General features: G+C 40.2%; 1 protein-coding gene across 6 annotated transcripts in view; it reads left to right on the forward strand.

Annotated features, from left to right (window-relative positions):
- LOC117147606 (AF4/FMR2 family member 4) overlaps positions 1-22,077 on the forward strand; it is a 54,897-nt gene extending 32,820 nt beyond the window's left edge. For 4 of the 6 annotated variants that reach the window (XM_033314556.1, XM_033314558.1, XM_033314557.1 and 1 more), the window contains 7 exons: positions 17,058-18,977; positions 19,070-19,834; positions 19,920-20,098; positions 20,420-20,612; positions 20,678-20,883; positions 20,980-21,199; positions 21,256-22,077. In XM_033314556.1, coding sequence (XP_033170447.1) covers positions 17,058-18,977; positions 19,070-19,834; positions 19,920-20,098; positions 20,420-20,612; positions 20,678-20,883; positions 20,980-21,199; positions 21,256-21,516 — 3,744 coding nt within the window. In that variant the 3' untranslated portion in view covers positions 21,517-22,077. Of the gene's footprint in view, positions 1-10,997; positions 12,321-15,625; positions 16,108-17,057; positions 18,978-19,069; positions 19,835-19,919; positions 20,099-20,419; positions 20,613-20,677; positions 20,884-20,979; positions 21,200-21,255 lie in introns of those variants that run through there. The other 2 variants (XM_033314555.1, XM_033314559.1) reach the window with 2 other exon arrangements.
- The last annotated feature ends 2,045 nt before the right edge of the window (positions 22,078-24,122 follow it).

Raw genomic sequence — 24,122 nt, forward strand, 5'->3', positions numbered from 1 at the left:
TACAAAGCCCACGTGGTGTTTCATTCGCAACCCCAGAGATCCAAATTGTCATCGTTTTTAGAAACTTCTAGTCGTCCATTGATGAAAATGACATTGACGTTTATATGTCGTCAAGGCAGGGAAAAGAGTGGAAAATGCAAACACGAATGCGACACAATTTGAGGATTACATAATAAATAGGTTAAATTTTCCCTTGATCCATTTATATCAGCATTTGTATTTTAATTATACTCTTTTATATTATACTCCAAGAAAGAAAATCTCGAATTAATGCCGAGGTTGTCCTATTTGTGAAACTGGGGTGTAGAGTTCTTCACATACACCGATGGAAGAAATTATTAAGAGAACTTTTAATCACTTTTGAATGTCTTAATTTCTTCGGCTTGGTTTTCTCTGAAATCCTCACCAAATATCAACGTTTGCACTTACACGTATGTAGGTGTGAGAAATTTGGTCTAGTAGTCCCATGGTGTTTAGTTTACTATGCATATTGTGTCAGAATTCATTTGGCTCTCCATTGTATAATTTTATATCGGACGAATCTCTATACCTGGTAGATCCTGTAAGTGGTAGATAATTGGAATATTTTTTAGTTTTATTCGGCGTATATATTGGGTAAGCTTTCGAAACACTTTTTTTTGCGATGGGTTCCTATTTTACACTATTTGCTCTGGTGGATGGAAGTGGCCGGTTTGGACCACCCAAATACGTCACTATATTTATTAATACTAAGTGGTAAGCGAAACAAAAGAGTTCAAACGTTATTAAATGTTTGAAATTTTTGAAATACATATAACCAATGTGATTACAGAAGTATTGTTATAATACTTTCCAGCTTTACTTCTACTTTACCAACACTAAAATCATATACACTCTAAATCATATAACTATTATGGACTCCGCACTCGGATGTCGAATTGAAAATTGCGAGTAGTTGGGAATTGTTCACTGGCCGCCTTTTCAATAATAATACAATTAAATAACAACAGTTATAGATCGGCGAAAGTGTGTGCATGTGTGTGTAGCGGTATATACATACCGTCAAATACATTCGATGTATATGTAAATGCATCTGTATTTCCGGGGCACACTTGTGTACACTTGCAATTGGCTCTCTAAAGAGATCGTTGTTGCTTGCTGCCAATGCAATCAATGACCAACTTGTTGTCGACACAAAAGCAGCCGAAATGCGAAACGCTTCCTTCTACCTGTTACATACTTTGCAACGAATCTAGTTTACTAATATAAGCGGGTATAAACATTAAACTACGAGTAAAACTAAAAGCAATTAGTTTCCATTGATTTTCTGCCCAGTACCTGGCAATTTGTAACTAATTAGCTGTCTTCGTGTTAATTGGACATTATTCGCAGTTCAAAAAAGAATTTACAATAAATCGATTTTATTGCCTAATGATGGACATGCATACTACTTTAAACTTGGCTTCTATCGCCTAGTTTTCAAACAGCTTTTTTAGTTTTAAAAATGCTAAACTATTCAAGGTTTTTTAGTTTCCACATCTCTGGCTTCGCTTATATAGTATATGTGTATACTATATACATATATGTATGTATATGTACCTCTCCCGGTGTGATATTTCTTGGGGGGTTTTAAATAAATAATGCATTAAGTCAAAGTGCAATTCCCAAACAGACTTCTAAATTCCACTCTTGGTTTAAAGTTTAAAATTCATTTCGCACTCAAGTTAAGTTGAGAAGTGAAATAATTGCTGGGCAAACAATTGTAGATAAGTTTAGTATTTAACCTTTGATTTGGGGATAGCACATTGCCTGGGCTTGGCTTTAAATAAATATCAGAATTCGTTTAGTTTAGTTGTCTAGTTGATGTTCTGGTTACATTTTGTTATCCTGAAATGATTTCTATTATTGCTAACCACTAAGCATATTTTATTTTCTTAGCTTATCGTTTACCCATAAAAATGTGCTGTGGTTGACTAGGCGTATACTTAATAAGTAATTATTAATACGCCGCGTGGTCTTCTGGTCGGTTTTTTTCTCTTAATGTCTTTATTGCATCTTGTTGTATTTGGCGCTCGAAAGGAAAGATGATATAATATTTAGCTGAAGGAAAATTGTTAGCCAACCACCGAAAAGCATGGTACGCCATGCCAAGGAAAATCGAGGACTGCGAGTGGGTGGCAAAGAGGTGGTGAAAATAGACAGGAAAACCAGATGAGTCGAGGCGACGACACAAAGGATGCGATGTCCAAATGGCAGTGAAAAGCTCCTCGGAAACAGCACCCCCCCCCCCCCAAAAAAAAAAAAAAAAAATTCCTAACCAACGCCTGCGTGTCTCGCGTCCTTCGTTGGGTATTTTTCCCTTCAATTTTTCCTCTACTTTGTGCCACCATCCACTTTTTATACTTCTTTCCATATTTCCTCATACCTTTTGTCTTACGCTCTGGCCTTTTCCGCTGTCTGTGCGACTCCATCATCTTGTTGGAAAAACTTTAAATAATTTAACACTCCAACCCCACCTCCCCAATCACTTTGCGGCTGTGGTGAATAACAAGTGTCGAACGGAAAAAATTAGATCTGAGCGGTTTCGGTGGGTTGGTGGTTTTCCATGTGTTGAAATCAGAGTCATGTTGAGTTAGTTTTTCCGCCTGGCGGTCGACGGGGCGGGGCTTTTCCGGACGACATAGTGAAAATGTGCTTTTGTAGCATATTTTGCTGCGCAGCATTTTGCAACTTAGAGATGAAAAATGTCGTACAATTACTCGTTGTTTAATGAATGAATGAATGAATGTGGTTCTAGCCCATACATTTGCTAATAAACTTATTCTTTTTACCTTTCTTTACTTTCAGGTAAGGATATAAAGAGTTCTCTTATTACTTGTGTGTCTTAATACTTTTTATGTAGAGATGTATCTGTCCTATGTGAGTATTATTCGCAATAAGGGGTCGCTTAGTTAGGAACTTGACTTGAATTTATATGTATCGGAATTTCATATATGTATGCATATGTATAATTACCTATATAGTATAATTTACTATATAAGTGCCAGGGGAAACGAGTTGCACCATTCGTGGAAAATAATTTCCAAAAAATAATAATAAACTGGAAAATGTCAATGGTTGCCAGAATTTTCTCAGTTTTAGTGTGGTAATTTATTGTGGTAATTATTGTTGTTGCTGCTTTCGCTTACACGTCTCCAGCCCATGTCCGCCATTTTGTCCGGGCAACACCCCCCGATGGGCTACTGCATCCGCATCCCTGGTTATCCCTCTTTTTGGTCCGTTGCTAACCAATAAGTTTGTGACTTCCGCCAAATAGCGCGAGACACGCACACTTACTCACGTTTGCTGTGTGTGAGGGGAGGGGGGGTTACTTCCGCCGAGTGCCCGAAACTTTCCCCACCCCTTGGCCATCACATGGCAACATTCACTCCGCCATTTTGAAATTGATACACAGCTAAAAAGAAAAAAAAAAGATCTGACGAGAAAAAAGTGCAGCATAATGAATGAAAGGGGGGACACAGCCAAAGAACTAGTATATTCCTTCAGTAAGCTTCGTAAAATATATATTTTTAATTACGAAACAGAAGCTCCAAAATTCTCAAATTTGTTCACGTGTAGAAAATGGGGTGGCCAAATTTTGTTGGACAAAGGGGCATGGTGGCTTTGGAGTGCAGCAGGTGCAGGAGCGCCGAATGCATTTGGCCCAATGCATACGACCACACACACACACACACACATACAGACACGCACAGCAGTGCAGAAGCACGCAGCCCACACGCAGACAAACTTTCCATATTTCCAGGCGAGTTTGAAATATTTGCTTTGGCTTCGCTTGGCCTCTGTGTATTTGGCAGGCCACTCTCCCAGCCCCCGTTTCTGACCCACCCACTTTTCACCTCTTCAGCCGCCCGCTGTGGCAAGAGTCCTATGCCACAAGCCAACCACCCCCACCCCCTGCCAGCCTTTTCCTTTCTCTTTGGCTCTTTCCCGCCGCTAGTTTTTCAGCCTCTGCTGATGATTGCACTGCTTTCTCCAGCTCAAACATACACCCCAACAAATCAATTACCTTGAAACGCATAATTAACAGCTGATGTTTGCATTTCGTTTGCAAAATGCAACATTATCCATTGTTCATGAATGAAGAATATCCGAAATTCGTTTTCATTTAAACAAGACATGGGAATTTTGCTAAGTGCAGTGCCCCTGTTCTGCTGCAGCTCTGCCGCTGCTCTGCCCTCGCTTTAGTTGTTGTTTTGTTGGCTCTCCACTCAGATGTTGCACTTGATGTTTGGCTACAAGTGCAAGCGAGACGAAAAACAATTCCAGTGGCAGTTGCCTGGTTGGCAGCAGCAAGGATGAGTCCTCCTTTGAAACAGCCATCCTATAATCGTTAACCCAAAAGTGAGCAGCGAATTTCGGCGAGAGCCAACCAAACCAACCCCGCCACCCGCCACCCGCCTTGGACAACATTTGAAATGATAGTGCGGGCGGTTTTTGGCGGTAGGGTTCGTTTGGGCCAAGCGCATGATGATGGTGGAGGCGAGGTAGTGGATTTGGGAGGGCGAGCGAGGGAGGATTTGGTGGTGGAGCACCAGCACCAGCTGTGGCACCAGCCACTGCCAATGATGATGGCTCAAACCAATCAAACTACAGAATGCCCCAAACACCAGCATCACCCATACGCCCCGTTGGCCAGAGAGTTTTGAACGCACCAAGGAACACCAACTAGAAAACCCACTAGACATGGCTGGATTAGGCCCAGGGTCGGAAATGCATGGTTTCCACCTGTTCTGGTAGTTTCCATCGAATCTAGTATGAGTTATTATACAATTTCATATTTTAGTTCTGCCGTTTTTTTTTTTTTTTTCGTTGTTGAAAACTTTTTTTTTAACATCGAAAAAGAAGCTGGCTGGGTCAGAAAAAAGCTTTTCAAGCTTGCGCTTGGTGGATAAAAATCAAGAAAAGTCGCTAGCGAATCTGAGTGTACAATCGGAATCGAAAAATAGAAGTTGTGACCAAAACGGACGGCAAAAAAAGGCGAAGGCGAAACAAAATGAAGAGAAGAGAAAGAGAAAGAGCAGCATGAACTTCCAATGAAATTTCGTATGACTTGCGTTCATTGTTGTTATTATAGCTGCTGTATATAGTGCCCCGATATATAGACAGACGCCAATACATCGGTCATATAAGTACGTATATATGCATGTATGTATCTATACATGCATACTCTTACACACGACTAAGTATGTCACAATTAGTCTGACTGATAAATATTCACGAGTTGCTCTTTGATTGAAATTTCAACTGAAACCAGAAAAGCTGCGAATCGCATTGGAATTCGCGTTAAATGCCCGACATGACAGATAATTGAAAATGCTGTCATTCAAATGCAATGAAAGATTAACAACCCTAATTAACCGCCCTAAAAACCGAGTTCTTTGTGTTGCCAACTAAAAATCGATGTACATACGTATGTATGTACATATGGATTTGGGAATATTCCTACCATATTATTTCGCTCAGTATTTTCGGGTTTTGCTTCTCAGTTTGCTCTTTATTTGCCTTAGCGCTGCATTGTTTGTTCTAATTAAATCTTATCTAAACAATTTTAAGCACAAATTGTTTCAATGGCAATAAAAAGTAGAAAAAATCACAAAAGCTCGGCGAGAGCACACGGCAAAGTCGAGGGCAATGTTCTAAAGCAAAGGCTATATAATAAGCGCACCTCGATAGATTTTCCCATACACACTATACATACATATATTGTACATTTGGTTACATAAAAAAAAAAAAACAAAAAAAAAACAAACTGCAAGATAAGGGAAGGGGAGAATCCAAGGGGCACACAAAAATGTGAGAATCAAAATCAATAACTCAATAGGCATTCGAAAAGGAAAACAGAAATAAGCGCAAAGCGAAAGCAGATTCGTTCAATAAATAATGCGTACACGCTTCTATATATGTATGTTTGTACACATGCATAATGTGATATACATATTTACATATATATCCATACATACATTTACAGGGAAACAAACGGGTTGTGTTTAACCCACAGCCAAAAGGCAATCGAAGGCTATCCTGACTTCTGGCTTCTCAGTCTTGGCCTTTGCTGGCTCTCCGTTCGAATCGACTGACTATGACAGTCAGCCGATAAAGATGATCGGCCTAAGAGTCGGTCAAATAATGTCGGTTGGAAGGGGTGTACCCCGAGTCGAGTTGAGTCACCAACCACTACATGCCCCATGCTCTAAACATGCGCTCATCCCCAGAATCGTAATTTGTGCCTCATTTATACACACAATTTCAATGACAAATCGATTGAGGTGCTCAGTTTGCCGATTTCTGGTTTATATTTATAAAACCGATTGGTAATCTACGCGGAATGGCAAGTACATACAAACATACATACATACATACGTTTAGAAGGAAACACAAAATCGCAAATAGCGCTAATCAAGTTGGAATTGCAACAAACCCCATAATTGAATATGATTTGTACATGCATATATTTTACAAATTTATATTTATGTTTTTTCTAAGCCTTTTTGGTAGTGCCTTGCTACCTTGCTCGAAATACATATATGGGGAATGTGGCTCCGGGAATACACAATCTCTGGTGTATTCCCCACTTTTTCAGCTGCTTCCTCTGCATTCGTTATCTTTCTCTTTGTGTACATAATATACTTGCTTTCACATACATATGTATGCACATACATATATGTTTGTATATGTACGTAACACATTTTCCCGTTGATAAGAATAATGAAGTTAACTCAGAGTCATTCCGTTTCCGATTCAATCCGCAGTTCGATTCTTCGCTTTTTCATCACTTAATTCGCACTTTTTTATGAAATTCAATTTTTATCAATTTGTACAAATAAATGTCCTACGGTACTAGGGCCAGTTCTGCTGGCTTAAGCGATGATTTTATAATTTTTTTCAAGAGCGATGAATTATGAAACTGCAGGGATAGTATAGGATGTATGTATGTATGTACATACCTATGAATGTATTATGCCCCATCTTTTCGATACTCATTTATTTTGATCTCGCTCTTTTCTCTGCCCTCTTAAATACCTCTAAAAATAAACTAATTTCCCCTGCAGTTTCGTTTTAATTTTATTTTTTTTAGTCCTAAACAATTCAATTCTGTTGAGAATTGAAATTTTTGTCAAGATTTCTCACCTATGAATGTACACATCATGGGTTTCGGATGTATTCATGAATGCTAGAAAAAAATAACAAAATGGGGAATATTATTCATTCCAACAGATGCGGTAATGTTTTTGTTCTTGCTCCCTTGCCTTTTTTTTATTATTTTTTTGTTGGCAATTTTCGGTTTGTTTTGCTTTGCCGGGTATATTTATACATTTGTGATAAACAAAATATGTATATTTCACGTCGACAATGTCGGTTACCTCATATGAAATATTTGACTCGGCCAGCAAATAAGAAGCGCATTTAACAATATGCCACGCCCCTCGCCCGTCGTCTGGCCCAAACGCCCAATCCCAATAATATCGGTAACTTATGTTCAACTTTGGAAGACTAAATAATTCAACACAAGTCTATTTGGAATTAATTTTCGACATTTATTTATTGAACTTTGACATTGTAAAGTTTTCACTGAGGATTTGATAGGGTATTCAACTTTTGGTCTTTTGCTTTCCGTCCGTCATTCGTGAGTTTTTATTTTGTGCGAATTTTCTGTTCTGTCGTCTTTTATTATTATTACTACAGTTTTATATATTTTTTTGTGTGAACCGTACTCTGCCGACGTCGCTGCCGCTGCCAGCGCTGTCGCTTTGACGATTTGCGCTTTGCGTTGCGCTTACTCACAATGAAATCTCACGCCGCATTTTTAGTCTCAATAATAACTGAAACGAAAAACACGCGCAGCCGAAACGAAGCGCAAACCAAAGAGTAGAGCGAAAGAAGCAAGGAAGGCAAACGGCGAACAAAAACGCAAAACGAAAACGACGACACGTCGTCAAACGTCAGTTGCCTTTTATTTATTTTATTCCGCCACTCTTTCTTCTGTGCCCGTTCATTTTTTTTTTGTTCCATTTCTTTATTTCCCAATGTTTGTATGTGTATGGATGTGTGTGCTGATTGTTTTTGCATTTCACGTTTGCTCAAATAGTAAATTAAACTGTTTTTAAGTTATCGACAAAAAAAGGGTCGGGGAGGGTGTGAAAAATAGAGGAGGCGAGAGCAACTCGTTCTTCGTCACTCGCTGCGTTTTTTGTTGTCGTGGGTCGCCGTCTTTTCCACTGACTGGGTCGCTCTCTTTCTCTCTTATCCCCTTCTCACACCTCATTTGCCTGTTCTTGTTATAGTTGTATTTGTTGGTTCAGCATAATTAGACGACTCTGCGAGAGTAACAGTGCTGTCAGTTCAACGGTTTTCCCCGCCAGATCTAATTGTAAGACAAATGAAATTTACCTTTCGAATTTACATACTTTTATTGATGTCGAAATTAAAAAAATATTAAGTCGATTTTGTTATACAAACCGATATAATTTTTATTTGAAAGCTCTACATAAGATATGAGCTTCCAAATCCATCCATATTTTATAAATATTTATTCGAAATGTAGTACAAATAGCAACACTGTTGCTCTCCACTTTTCATTGTGCTGTTTTGTTTTTGGCCCTCTTCGCCTCTCCCACATGACGTTCTCTATGTTTTTTCGCCATTGTTGTGTTTCTACATTCGCGGCATGTTAATTTGTTGATTCTCGTTCTCAATGCTTTTTTGTAGGTTTCTTTTGTTTTATTTGTCATACTCGCCGTTTGTTATCAAAAGGGAAACAACAAAAGGCGAACGACAAGCAAAGGCAAACAGATAAACGTCGAAAGCTTGTCGTATATTTAAGGTATTTGCCTGGTTTCATCTCGTAAAGCTTTTAAACATTCTAACTAGTTATGCTTTCCATTCGTTCCGTCTTCTTTTTTCTAATTGATTACGCGTTTTTGTAGAATTTCTGATCGGAAATGCCGAATTAAAGTCTAATTAGGGGGGTATGCAAAAAATGTAGAGGGAAAAAAAACAGATTTCGGTATTTATCAAATAATTTTTCTTATCTTTTTCGTTTGACCCAGATGATTGAAATCGTATAAAATTCTTTTAAATCTTGCCTTTTAATGTGTTCGATAACATATCCCTTCATATGTTTGTTCGTGATTTTTTCAATCTTTTTTCACCTCGTCTTCTTTATCTATCAGTGTCTCTGTTTTGCTCACTTTGCTTTGCTATTTTTCTGATTGTGCGACAACTGCTTAACAATTCACAATTATGTACATACATACATATGTATGTACGTATAGATCTACAGTAAATCCTGGGATTGTATTTATTGTGTCGCCCTAATTTTATGAATTTTGTGTAACATCAAAGACAACAGAAATAGTAGATCTAGAAACTATCTATCAAAAAGATCTTTTTTGGAATTGTGCTTACTTCTTTTAGATAGATAAAATAACTCTCGCGTTTGTTTTGAGGAGATTTTACTGTCGTTTCGTGTGCACATCTGACTATGTAGTGTCCGTGTGTATTTGTTGATTGACTCAACTTGACGACGGAGACACACGCGCGCCCAATTCACAAAACTTTTGTTTTATACACCGAATCTTTTATTTTCTGTTTTCTTATTTGTTATGCTGTGTGATTACGTCAGCTGGCATTTGGTTTTTAATTTTCGAAGACCTGGGAAAGCATATACAGACAAACACACAAACACTCTCTAACTAACTCACTCATATGCAAAAAAAAAAGGAGAAAACAGGTACATAAAAGTGTGTAGAAAAATTTAATCATTTTGCTCTGGCACAGTTGTTGTTGACTTGTTTCTGGTGAAAGTTTCACAAATCAAATGGAGGAAAAATCAGCGACGAATCGCAAAAAAGTGCAACACAACTCATCCATTTAAAAGTAAAAATCGCTGAAAAATCCTAAAAAAAAATATAAAAAAAAGGAAGAAACCAGGGAAAATTGCAACTTGTTCATTGATTTTCTTTTCCTTTTGAAAAACCGAAATATGCAAAAATGAGTATTTTACCTATGACCAATACATACGTATGTATGTACACCAATGACTTTATTTGTGTATGTGCCAATTTAATTTATCTTCTCCCTTAATATATCCCAAAACGAATGAAAAAAATAGACAGAGAATGCATAAAAGTGCCTACAGCCCCGCATTATTTCTCTGTCTCGTTTTTTTTTTGTCCCCCTCTCTGTCTTGCTTCATCACCTGTCATTGGCAAGGCAACCGTTAGCTTGCATTTTGTCGGCGAAGTAACGGCACAAGTATTGCCTTCTCTCTTTCATTTACAATATTTCTGAAAATACTAGAAAATGATGTGATATTTTTTTTATTAAAAAGTGTCATCATTTTCAGTTTTATTGTTCTTATTTATTTCTCCTAAAAACGTGGTAAAGTGTATGTACATACATGACCATACATATCTATTAATCCATAAACAATAGTTTTGTTGTGGCTATAATTGTGATAAAACAGCACTGGAACTGATTAATACGAGGGTTTTCTTTGTTGCGGTTGCTTTCGATTACGAAATGTACATACATGTATGTATGTATGTGTGTATGTATATGCGTTTTGTATGTGTTAATATTTGCATTCTTAACGTGAGCTGCGCAAATTGAACGAAATAATAAATGCAGCCATCAAAAAATAAAAAGTCAAACGAAGCTCATAGATTTGGATATAAAAATGACTTAAACTACATATGTATGTGAAATGATTTACAGATATACCCCGAATAAAATGCTGTGGATAAGGGGATTAAAAAAATATGTAATTGCATTGCAGTTAGCGAATGTGCAAGCTTTCTAACGCCGAAGTCAGCGTGGGCAGCGCAGTCAGCGGTCTTGCCAACAAGAACAAGCGCGAAACATCGTGAAGCAACGAGAGCATGGCAGAGCCGCAGAGCAGCAGAGCAGCAGAGCAGCAGCGAGAGGAGCACCGCTGAGAGCAGAGAGCAGAACGACATTTCGGCTGCAGACGGCGGTGGTGTCGGTGTCGTTTTGGTTTTGTCGGCGGTTGCTAAACACAATTTAAGTTCACTCGGTTAGCAGACATTACACACTGCCTGCTCTCATACATATTTACGCACTTGTATATATATGCAATGTGTCTGTGTGTGCGCAAGAAACCAGAAAAAACGAAAAGTACAACATTCGTTGAGTCGCGTTCGGCTTAATGTTTTTTTTGTGTTACCGTGTGTGTGTTTGTGCTTTGGATTTGCCAATTTTAGCCGACTGGCTCTCAGTGTCGAACTTAAACTTAAAGAGCGAGCAACGTGACGTGTCGCCCAGTGTCGCTTAAAATTCGCGCACACAACTTCCTACTACAAAAAATCGAAAGAAAGAAGGAGAAAAAACGTTAAAGGCGAGACTTGTTTTTTTTCTTGTGCATCTCTGTGTGTTTGTGGATGTGTGAAGAGAAACAAAGAGAGGGAGATAGACGGAGAGTCGCAAAGCGAGAGAGCTAGAGCAGCTGATTCAGCCGGCAAGTGTCAGCTGTTTCGAGCCTGAGCGAGATAGAGCTAGTTTAGCGCGGCGAACATGTTATGTCTTGTACGCCGTCTCCTCTTTGCGGTTCATTCGCTCTAGCAATGCTCCAGCAACAACAGCAACAACTGGAAATAAGAGAAGCACAGCAAAGGCAACAACAGAATTCGCGTTTACAACTAAATAACTATTATAAAGATATACCCCAAAATCAACATCATATGCAAAACTGTCAGGATTTTCTACAAGTTCAGCAAACCGTAGAAATAAACAAGTTGCATTTTGTACAAAAAACACAGCAGCAACAATGTTATATGCAACAAATTCACCATCATCAAGAACAGCAACAAAGGCAAATCGTTGATTATCAGCGTGTCAATGAAAGGGCGCACATGCAACACACACAAATATCTTTGCAAAGTCAGCAAAAAATATCAGAATTGCAACAAATACAACGTTCAGCAAGAAAACCAGAACTGTTGCAAATACCAGAAATACTACAAAAACAGCAATTTCAAACAGCTCAACAAAAGCAAACGAAAAAGCAAGGTGCAAATACAGCAACGATAACATCGTTTAACAGCAATAGCAATAGCAACAATAGTAGCAGCAGTTGCAAGAACTACAATAACACTAGTAACAGCAACAAAAATAATATCGACAATAATAGCAGCAATAGCAGCGGCCAAATAATGTTAGCCTCTGCCAGCGCCTCTGCCTCTGCTCGGAAACGCAGTCGCAGCACGAGTAACGGCAGCAAAAGCAACAACAAAACTGCCAGTGGCCGCATATTTACAAAAAGCGTGAGTATGTTTGGTTGTTTTTCCTTTCTTTTCTCTCCGTCTCTCTCTTTCCCTCTCTCTGTTTACATTGAGCTGTTTTGTCCGTGCACGTGCTAGACGATGTAGAGAGTGAGGGAGAGAGCGAATACAATAACAGCTCATTGTGCTGAGCGCCCAGCCTGCGTCGACTGCGACACCAGCGTTAACAGCGACGCTTGCAAAATTGGGCCACAAAAAGCAACAAAAAGAAACTATGTTAATGTTAACCCGATGGGAATTAATAAATAAAGCAATAAATCGCTTGGGAAAACAAAAATAGAAACGCGGATAGGAAACCCATACAATTTTGAAATTTCTGATTAAATAGAAACGCTATAGAGACTCGTAATAATTTTAATTTAAACCCTTTTGATACGAATAATGGACAGAAAATTTAATAGATAGCTGAACCTAACGTTGATTTGTGGCGAAATAAATTCGTAATAAAGAAATACAATACTTATTTTAATAAATCCAAAAAGTTGAACAAATAAATAATATTTGGTATAAAAATCGAGCTCGAAACGCTGAGATTAGTCGGAAATCCATAATCAAACATTTCTCACAAATTTATATCACCCCTTCCTTTTTTAAAATGGGTAAATTAAGTGCTTTTTATTGCAGCACCAATTCATTTCCCCCTTTTAGATAATGTTTATATTTAAATTGCCAACAATTTCAATAGCCTAAATTTAAAGAAACAACAACGACATTTATTCATTCATTTTTATAGCGGAGCAGATGTTATATCGCTCTCTCGTGCTTAATCAGCCGCTCTCGTGCAACTTCGTGTCCTCTTCGGCTCGTCATTCGGGTCTAAAAATAAAACAGCATGTGTGTGTGGCCGCTCTTTGGTGCCATTTGTTGTTGTGTTTTTTGTCTGTAAGCAAAAGGCAATGAAAACGAAAATTTGCGTGACGTCTCTCGACCTTGACTCATCGACGTGAACTGTTAAACTGCGCCAGCAGATGCGGCGCGACTGAGAGCCGACAGCGCAGTCGAGCCGAGTCCGAGTTGCGGTTCGATGTATTTTTGCTGTGCTTTTTCTGATGTGTGTTTGTTTTTGCTGTTTTACTGCTTTTTCTTTTGTTTTCTTTGGCTTGAAGTCAACGTCTCTTGCGGGACAACAGCAAACAAGTTTAAAAAATACACGCTTACATCAACATTGCCTTATCAACAATATTGCCAAAAAACCCGTAAAGAAACTGGTTCGCTTAGTATTTTCTTCCTTAATTGCAACTTTGGAACTAGGAGGTACTAATTCTTTAAATATTATTTGGGAATAATAAATATAACTATTTGACTGTAAATAACAGCATAACAGACTTTTCAAGCACTATTGGAATGTATCTCTTCATAATCATATCTCATCCTAGTTTGCTCGTCCCGTCACTTCTCTCTCTCTCTCTCCGCCATCCTCTCGCACTGAGATTTTCTCTCAATAAGAAATGCATATGCGTAATGCATGTGAGTTCCGTTGGTTTTCAGTGCCACACCCACGCAACGCCCAACCACCCACTTGTGCCCGTCTTCCGGTTTCCTTCCCTTCTTTCTCTGTTTCCCTCCCTTTTTTTTTTCATCCTTCCAGGTCCATGTACCCGTATTCCCTATTTGTTTTGTGTGGAGAGAAAAATTAACTTTATTTTTTTTTATTGATATCTGATATCTGATAGCTTCTATACAAAAGAAATTAAAAGTAATTAGAGTGAATCAAATTAAATGTATAAATTTTCAGTTCACTTAAACTTTTATTTTAATTTATACAATTTTACATCGAGAGACCTAATTTTTGGGCTGTGCAATTCCATTCCATCTCGGTCCGCATTTCCATTCCACATTGGCTCCTCTGCTCTTTTCGCATGCACCTCTCTGCCTCTCCCTTTCGCACTGCCCCTCACTCTCTTCTCCCTTTCGCACTGCAGTAGCATAATCATCATCATAGATTTATCTCATTCGCGCCCACGTGAGGCAAAGGCACGGCCCAAAAATTAAGTCGTCGTCGTTTGTCGCTTTGGTTTTTGCGCTTCTCCTTCTACGTCGGAACACACTTCTTGTTCTGCTTGGTGGCCCCCCTTTTCCGAACCCCCCTCGTTATCGTCAGCTCATTTTATCGTCTCGCTTCTCGTTGTGCACGCTTATTCTCGGTTTTTCAATTTTTCTCAGTGTTGTCAATTTCGTGTTTCGCTGGCCGTTACAATTTTCATGCATTAGCCATATTTGGAAAAACTTTTTTGTTAGTTCGCCCCACAGCTTTTCCTAATGCTTCCGTTTGCTGCTGCCTGCCTTCTCATTATCATTCTTTTGGTATATCGTTTGGGAATGAACGGCAACCATGCGACAGCTGTTGTCAAATGATAATGAGGGGTGAACTGAAGAGAAACATGCTTTCATTTTAGAACTTCAACATTAAGGACACCGCTGAATTTCCAATATTAATTTACGTTAGATTAATAACAATTTGATCAGAAAATTAGGGAAGTGAAGTGTTCAACAAAACAAAATGTTTCAAATTGTATTCACATTCTCCTTCTTGCAACGTAAAATTTAATATTTATGTTCTATGCTTTGTATTATATTCCTAACCAATTAAATGCAAACTGACCAATGGAACGCATTGTACTACTTTTTGATTTTTGATTGATTTTTGGAGTTCCCATTTAGAGCTGATCATATGGCTATTCCATAGCAACATAGTCTATATATATAATATATTTCGTTCGAAAATTTAAAAAAAAAAAGACCGATTTAAATTGTTTGACAGTTGTGTTCTTAAAACCTCTAGCTAGTTTTCCAGTTATCTTGATCCTGGCTGTATTACTTTTTTTTCCATAGTCGAAGGGCAGCACTGTTGCCATGTTGTATTTGTTTGTGGTGTTGTGGCAATGGCGCCCTCTGCCGGCGTCGTCGCTCGCGAATTGACAAAGACGCCGGCTGTCTCTCTGTCACTCTCTCTCTCTCTCTTGGACTCCTCTCTTTTCACTCCCCACAGTGTCCCCACCCCTCTTCTACATCATTCGGCTAGCAGCAGCTGCTTTCCGTTTTGGATTGGAAGTTCGTTGGAATGGAAGGCAGCAGCGAAAGAAGAAGAAGAAGCTGCAACGCCGCGAAGCTGGCAGCGCAGCTTGTATTTGTAGTTGTAGTTGGCGGCGTGTGTAGTTTGCTTTCGCTGTTGTTTTTAATCGAACGCGCGCACGGCAGATGCGCAGAAAAATATTTATCACCCAAAGACGAAATAGGAAAAAAAGCATTCAATATAGTGTATAAAGCAATCGTGATAATTTTAAGTGTACTTTTGTCCGTTTTCGTTTCGGTTTCTTTTTCGTTTTCGCAAATAAGCGAATAGTTACACTCGCTCTTTTGCTCGTTCCGTCGCACTCTCCCTCTCGCCGCTCTTGTTCTTCCTCTTGGCTTGCTAACTCTCTGTGTGTTTGCACCTTCTTCTTTCTTTCGCTCCGCTCATTACCATTTTACAAACACACAAGCGCACGATGAGAGCGACTGCAAAAAAATCGGAATAAACACGGTTATAATATATATATACAAATAAACCATATATATGTGTTTATGTTATGTATATATACATAAAGGAAAATAACAAGGCAAATGTGAAAATTAGTGCAAACTGAACGAAAAGACAAAAATAAAACAAAAGGAAAACCAAATGTGATAATATTGTAATAGAATGTGAAAAGCAAAACACACACAAATACACAACTCACGCACTTAGCCACGTATGTGTGTGCAGAAAAATATGCGGCGCTTAAAAAAGGTGAACGGGAATTGACTGAAAAATTGTACCATTAAAATACAATTTTCATACTAAAAAAAAAAAAGAAAGTTTACAGAAAATTGAAAACGAAAAGTAAACCAGTGAAAAAAAAACAAACAGGAAAGGGTCTTAGTAGCCATTTTCATTTCCAGTAAAATTGTTCAATTTTTACATTGTCTGCGCTTTGCTTTTTAATAAAACATTACATACACACATACAAATGCCGCTGCATTCTGGCTCTCTTTCGCTGCTGTCATTTCCCTCGCACTCTTGAGCACGCAACGCATGCCGCAGCCGCTCTATTTTCGTCCCGCTCGCACCCGTGCACTTATTTTGCACATTCTCCTTTGCTGCCTCTTCTGTTACCACCGCTCGGGTTGCCACCTAGTCGCGATTTCCGAATATCGTGCATGTGGCAGCACTATCTCACCCAAAGCGAAAGAGAGGGCGAGAGCAACTGCAAAACGAAAGAAGCAGCGGAGCAAAACAAAAGCGGCGTCAGTGTTGCAAAGTGCATAAAGCAGTCAGTGAGAGACGGAGTGTAAATTATATCAAAAAGCTAAACGAATAAAATTCCATCAAAGAAGAAAAATAAATAAAAGAAATCATTATTGTTGGGGCAAACATATATTAACACCGTTCCATACGATAAATGCATTGAATTGTAGAATTAAACCATTGCAGACTTAAAAGAAATGTTTATTTTCGAACATTTTTGAGTTTACAACAAAGAAAATCAATTATTTTAATAATTTATGTATTAAAAATTTTTCGAATCGCTGGCAAACGAAGCTATTTAATATTCGAAAGTTATAATTTTTTTTTTGTTATCAAAGAATGCTTTTCGAAATGGCAACGTCATGTGCAATTAAATAACGCACGTTTATTTTAATAGTATTAAGTATTTTAATCCAATACTTATAAAAATATTTCTTTGCTTTGTATTACAGATGTCCCCCGGCGCCCATTTGCAGATGTCCCCGCAGAACACTTCGTCCCTAAGTCAACACCATCCACATCAACAGCAACAGTTACAACCCCCACAGCAGCAACAACAGCATTTCCCTAACCATCACAGCGCCCAGCAGCAGTCGCAGCAGCAGCAGCAGCAACAGGAGCAACAGAATCCCCAGCAGCAGGCGCAACAGCAGCAGCAGATACTCCCACATCAACATTTGCAGCACCTGCACAAGCATCCGCATCAGCTGCAACTGCATCAGCAGCAGCAACAACAACTCCACCAGCAACAGCAGCAACACTTCCACCAGCAGTCGCTGCAAGGGCTGCATCAGGGTAGCAGCAATCCGGATTCGAATATGAGCACTGGCTCCTCGCATAGCGAGAAGGATGTCAATGATATGCTGAGTGGCGGTGCAGCAACGCCAGGAGCTGCAGCAGCAGCGATTCAACAGCAACATCCCGCCTTTGCGCCCACACTGGGAATGCAGCAACCACCGCCGCCACCACCTCAACACTCCAATAATGGAGGCGAGATGGGCTACTTGTCGGCAGGCACGACCACGACGACGTCGGTGTTAACGGTAGGCAAACCTCGGACGCCAGCGGAGCGGAAACGGAAGCGAAAAATGCCGCCATGTGCCACTAGTGCGGATGAGGCGGGGAGTGGCGGTGGCTCTGGCGGAGCAGGAGCAACCGTTGTTAACAACAGCAGCCTGAAGGGCAAATCATTGGCCTTTCGTGATATGCCCAAGGTAAACATGAGCCTGAATCTGGGCGATCGTCTGGGAGGATCTGCAGGTAGCGGAGTAGGAGCGGGTGGCGCAGGAAGCGGGGGAGGTGGCGCTGGTTCCGGTTCTGGAAGCGGTGGCGGCAAAAGCGCCCGCCTGATGCTGCCAGTCAACGACAACAAGAAGATCAACGACTATTTCAATAAGCAGCAAACGGGCGTGGGCGTCGGTGTGGTAGGTGGTGCGGGAGGCAATACCGCTGGCCTCCGAGGATCACATACGGGAGGTGGCAGCAAGTCACCCTCATCCGCCCAGCAGCAGCAACAGCAGCAGCAAACGGCGGCACAGCAGCAGGGAAGCGGTGTTGCGACGGGAGGCAGTGCAGGCGGTTCCGCTGGCAACCAGGTGCAAGTGCAAACGAGCAGCGCTTACGCCCTTTACCCACCAGCTAGTCCCCAAACCCAGACGTCACAGCAACAGCAGCAACAGCAACCGGGATCAGACTTTCACTATGTCAACTCCAGCAAGGCGCAGCAACAACAGCAGCGCCAACAGCAACAGACTTCCAATCAAATGGTTCCTCCACACGTGGTCGTTGGCCTTGGTGGTCATCCACTGAGCCTCGCGTCCATTCAGCAGCAGACGCCCTTATCCCAGCAGCAACAGCAGCAACAACAGCAGCAGCAACAGCAGCAATTGGGACCACCGACCACATCGACGGCCTCCGTCGTGCCAACGCATCCGCATCAACTCGGATCCCTGGGAGTTGTTGGGATGGTCGGTGTGGGTGTTGGCGTGGGCGTTGGAGTAAATGTGGGTGTGGGACCACCACTGCCACCACCACCGCCGATGGCCATGCCGGCGGCCATTATCACTTATAGTAAGGCCACTCAAACGGAGGTGTCGCTGCATGAATTGCAAGAGCGCGAAGCGGAGCACGAATCGGGCAAGGTGAAGCTAGACGAGATGACACGGCTGTCCGATGAACAAAAGTCCCAAATTGTTGGCAACCAGAAGACGATTGACCAGCACAAGTGCCACATAGCCAAGTGTATTGATGTGGTCAAGAAGCTGTTGAAGGAGAAGAGCAGCATCGAGAAGAAGGAGGCGCGACAGAAGTGCATGCAGAATCGCCTAAGGCTCGGACAGTTTGTTACCCAACGAGTGGGCGCCACATTCCAGGTAAGAATTAAGAAAATATGGTATTATTATTATTATTGGTGGCCTCGCTAGAATCTAATTGTTAACGAAAACATTTAATCGTAAATTTGCAGGAGAACTGGACGGACGGCTATGCGTTCCAGGAGCTGAGTCGGCGGCAAGAAGAAATAACCGCTGAGCGTGAAGAGATAGATCGGCAGAAAAAGCAGCTGATGAAAAAGCGTCCGGCGGAGTCCGGACGCAAACGCAACAACAACAGCAACCAGAACAACCAGCAGCAGCAGCAACAGCAACACCAGCAACAGCAGCAGCAACAAAATTCCAACTCGAACGATTCCACGCAGCTGACGAGCGGAGTTGTTACCGGTCCAGGCAGTGATCGTGTGAGCGTAAGCGTCGACAGCGGATTGAGTGGCAATAATGCGGGCGCGATCGGTGGCGGAACCGTTGGTGGTGGCGTTGGAGGTGGTGGTGTTGGAGGCGGTGGTGTCGGTGGCGGCGGTGGACGTGGACTTTCTCGCAGCAATTCGACGCAGGCCAATCAGGCTCAATTGCTGCACAACGGCGGTGGTGGTTCGGGCGGCAATGTCGGCAACTCGGGCGGCGTTGGCGACCGCTTGTCAGATCGAGGAGGAGGAGGTGGCGGCCTCGGCGGAAACGATAGCGGCAGCTGCTCGGACTCGGGCACTTTCCTGAAGCCAGACCCCGTATCGGGTGCCTACACAGCGCAGGAGTACTACGAGTACGATGAGATCCTCAAGTTGCGACAAAATGCCCTCAAAAAGGAGGACGCCGACCTGCAGCTGGAGATGGAGAAGCTGGAGCGGGAGCGCAATCTGCACATCCGAGAGCTCAAGCGGATTCTTAACGAGGATCAGGTGCGCCTAGTTTCACATTGTGCCCATTTCCTACATGCCACTTATCTTACCTTTGGCTATATCTATCTCTCTATGTACCTTTCAGTCCCGCTTCAACAATCATCCCGTGCTGAATGATCGCTATCTTCTGTTGATGCTTCTGGGCAAGGGCGGCTTCTCAGAGGTCCACAAGGCCTTCGACCTGAAGGAGCAACGCTATGTCGCATGTAAGGTGCACCAATTAAACAAGGATTGGAAGGAGGATAAGAAAGCTAATTATATCAAGTGAGTAGTAAAACAGAGCAGGAAAAGTCAATGGGGGAATGCAATGCCAATTGGTTAGACAATAAGGATATAGTTTTCTTAAAGGTCACGTTAGCTGCTGCTGCTGTGATGTATTAAAAATATCATGGTACTTTTAGATCAGACTTTTTGCGTAGATGATATATATTTTTGGTGCAATACATCTTTCTATCAATTATAATTGTATCGTAAAGTGAAACAACACACACTTTAGGGATAAAATGTAAAAGCTCAGCTTTATATTTATATAAATATACTAAAGTCTTCCTCTTTTGAAACCCTCGCTAACAACCCAAAATTCAGACACGCTTTGCGGGAATACAACATTCACAAGGCACTGGATCATCCGCGGGTCGTCAAGCTATACGATGTCTTCGAGATCGATGCGAATTCCTTTTGCACAGTGCTCGAATACTGTGATGGACACGATCTGGACTTCTATTTGAAGCAACATAAGACTATACCCGAGCGTGAAGCGCGCTCGATAATAATGCAGGTGAGTTCGTTAAAAATCGCAAAAACAATTAAACGAAAATAAACAAATCAAATTTCTTCGCCCAGGTTGTATCTGCACTCAAGTATCTAAATGAGATTAAGCCTCCAGTTATCCACTACGATCTGAAGCCCGGCAACATTCTGCTTACCGAGGGCAACGTCTGCGGCGAGATTAAGATCACCGACTTCGGTCTGTCAAAGGTGATGGACGACGAGAATTACAATCCCGATCACGGCATGGATCTGACCTCTCAGGGGGCGGGAACCTACTGGTGAGTTATTGGACCACGTTTTTGTACCAAATAACCAATAGATTCGAGGACCCATTATTAATGTGTAAATTGTTTATATTTAAAAAAAATTTTCAGGTATCTGCCACCCGAGTGCTTTGTCGTGGGCAAAAATCCGCCGAAAATCTCCTCCAAAGTGGACGTGTGGAGTGTGGGTGTTATCTTCTACCAGTGTCTGTACGGCAAAAAGCCCTTCGGTCACAATCAGTCGCAGGCCACGATTCTCGAGGAGAATACGATCCTGAAGGCCACCGAAGTGCAGTTCTCCAACAAGCCAACCGTTTCTAACGAGGCCAAGGTGAGTTGTCTCTGACATTTAAAACAAAACAGAGAGCTGTTATTATTATTATGCAGAGTTTCATTCGGGGATGCTTGGCATATCGCAAGGAGGATCGCATGGATGTGTTCGCACTGGCCAGGCACGAGTACATTCAGCCACCGATACCGAAACATGGACGCGGTTCGCTCAATCAGCAACAGCAGGCGCAACAACAGCAGCAGCAACAACAGCAACAGCAGCAGCAACAGTCGTCGACGTCACAGGCCAATTCTACAGGCCAGACATCGTTCTCTGCCCACATGTTTGGCAATATGAATCAGTCGAGTTCGTCCTAGCTGCCAACCAAGCGCAATTCGAACTCATAATTCGCCGCCGCCGCAGTAGCAGCAGCAACATTAGCTGCCAGTCAACAGCAACTTCAACACCAGCAACAGCAACTCCAAATCCAGCAATACCAGCAGAATCAGCAACTTTATTTGCAAAACAGCAGTAGCAACTATGCGGCCACGCTTCTAGATGCAGCGGCCTTTTGCTACGAAACCGTGATGGATGCAGCCCACTTCCAAAACAACAATAATAACAGCACCATCATCAAGAACAATATGCAGACAATGCCGGCAAACGCTGCCAATGCTGCTGCAGGGCGAGGGGGAACACCGACCTACCAGGGGAAATACAAGCGCTGGCAGCAGCAGCAGTTACAACAGCAGGCGCAACTCCAACAGCAGCAGCACAAGCTGCTGTTGCAGCAAGAGCTGCTCTAAAATATGAAGGGAATTATGACAAGCGAGTTTAAGAGAACGAGGAGCTGCCTGCAACACTGCCGCCGTCAGTAATAACAACATCCGAAGAAAATTCACAGCGAGTCGCAAAGCATCAACAAACAAAGCAAAAAACGCAAAAAAGGATTATAAAGACGCAAAAAACAGGGGACATTTGCAATGGGAAATAACAAATGATTGCATTATCTGCTGGATTATGTTTGCGGTTCAAACATTAAAATTACACTTACTCATACACACAAGGTAGACACTGCAGACTAATTTTGCCTTAAAAGAAACAAAACGAATAATGTTAACTGTAAATTTTCACTTTGTGTCCATGCATAGTTACTAGTAATGATTATATAAATGTATAAATATATATAAAATATAAAAATTATATAAATATATATTTATATATATATATATATATCTGCATAAACATTCAAGCATACTAGTAAATCTTTATAAATATATTTATATATATATATTTATCTCTTCCTTTTAACGCTTTTAATCGGAAAAAACATCCCAATTATATTTTAATTCAATTTGAGATATAAAAGTCATTTTTGTTTGTTTTGTATCAAAATCCAAAAAAAATTGATTTAAAAATAAAAGTACCATAGACATAAACACCACACACACACACAAACACACACACATATATATATATATACATATATATATACATTTGTATATAGTCGTATCTGAACCACAAACGAATCCACAGATATAAAAACTGAAAAATTCATAGAATCAAACCATTTTTTATATGCCACAAAAAGAAAATAAATAGAAATGCAAGAAAAATCGAGAAAATTCATGAGATCAGATCGGATCAGAAAAATCAACAGAAAATAAACCTATTTGAAGTAAAATACTTCTAAATACATAGTAAACTAATGTAATAGTTTTTATTAAAATTACACATATATGTATCGATATATATACATGTTTTTTTTTTTTAATTTTAAAATTATAATTGTAATGCACTATGCGTAAATTGTATTAAATATTAATATCCAAGGCATATTAATAGAAATATATATACATATATAAAACCTGCAAAAAAACATGAACTACCAAGCTAAATGTTTCAATAATATATAGATCTATATGTATGTAAAACCGATATGAAATCTGCCTACAGCCAGACAAAAAAAAACCTTAAAGAGAAAGATCAGAAGAGGAAAAGAAGAGTATGAGCGGGGAGTGAAAGATGCAAGATTCATCCAAAAGCGAAAAATATTTTTTTCTTAAGTCTACGCAAAACAAAATGAATGAAAAGTAACCCGAAATTAGTTTTTAGAGTATAAGTGAAAAAAATGGAAAATAACGCGATAGAAAGAAACAAAAATGGACGCAGATAAGGACGGAAAGCAGAACAAGAGTAAAAAAGCAGCGGCAACAACTCCCTAAAAATAGCAAAGAGCATTGTAAATATTTATATAAATAATTTATGCCTAATTAAAGTTTAAATTAATGAAGAAAACCAGCAAAAAAACATAAGAAACCAGAAGAACCATTTCAGATTTGTATGCAAATTTGTATATGTACGTACTTTCCTTTAATTTTAGCCAATCAGTTTGTAAGATTACCATTTTTTTTTGCATCTCTATAAAGAATAATGATATGAGGATAATGATTCCGATTTTTTTTCCGTTTAATGTAACCGTTAGAATTAGCCCATAATGGTCGATATCTAAATGTGTGTGTATATCGATGTGATGTCATCGATTGTCGATAACGATTGGATGCGAGAGTGTGTTAATTTAATTTGATAAAAGATAAAGAAAAGCAAGGAATGTGAAGATAATGAAAGGAGATGCATAGAGGATGAGAGCGAATCTATCTATTATATAATTATGTAAAATGCACATCTTTAAATTATAAATTATACATATTTAAAAGGAAACTATTATTATTATTTTGATTACCATTACCATTATTTTTTATTATCACTTAACGGTTTCGGTTTGATCCACAGCGAAACCAACAACAACCAAGAAACAGAAACAACAAAAAGAGAAACAAAATAAACAAGCGAAATGTTTGATAAAAAAACCACGAGATGTTTTAATTTATTTGTCTTTAATTCTTCGATTTTATTGAGTTTTTCATAGAGAAAGTTGTCACACTCAAGAACACACACGCAAGCGTATAAAGCTAAACAAATT

Source organism: Drosophila mauritiana, chromosome X, assembly GCF_004382145.1.
Source record: "Drosophila mauritiana strain mau12 chromosome X, ASM438214v1, whole genome shotgun sequence".
Classification (NCBI taxonomy): Eukaryota; Metazoa; Arthropoda; class Insecta; order Diptera; family Drosophilidae; genus Drosophila; species Drosophila mauritiana.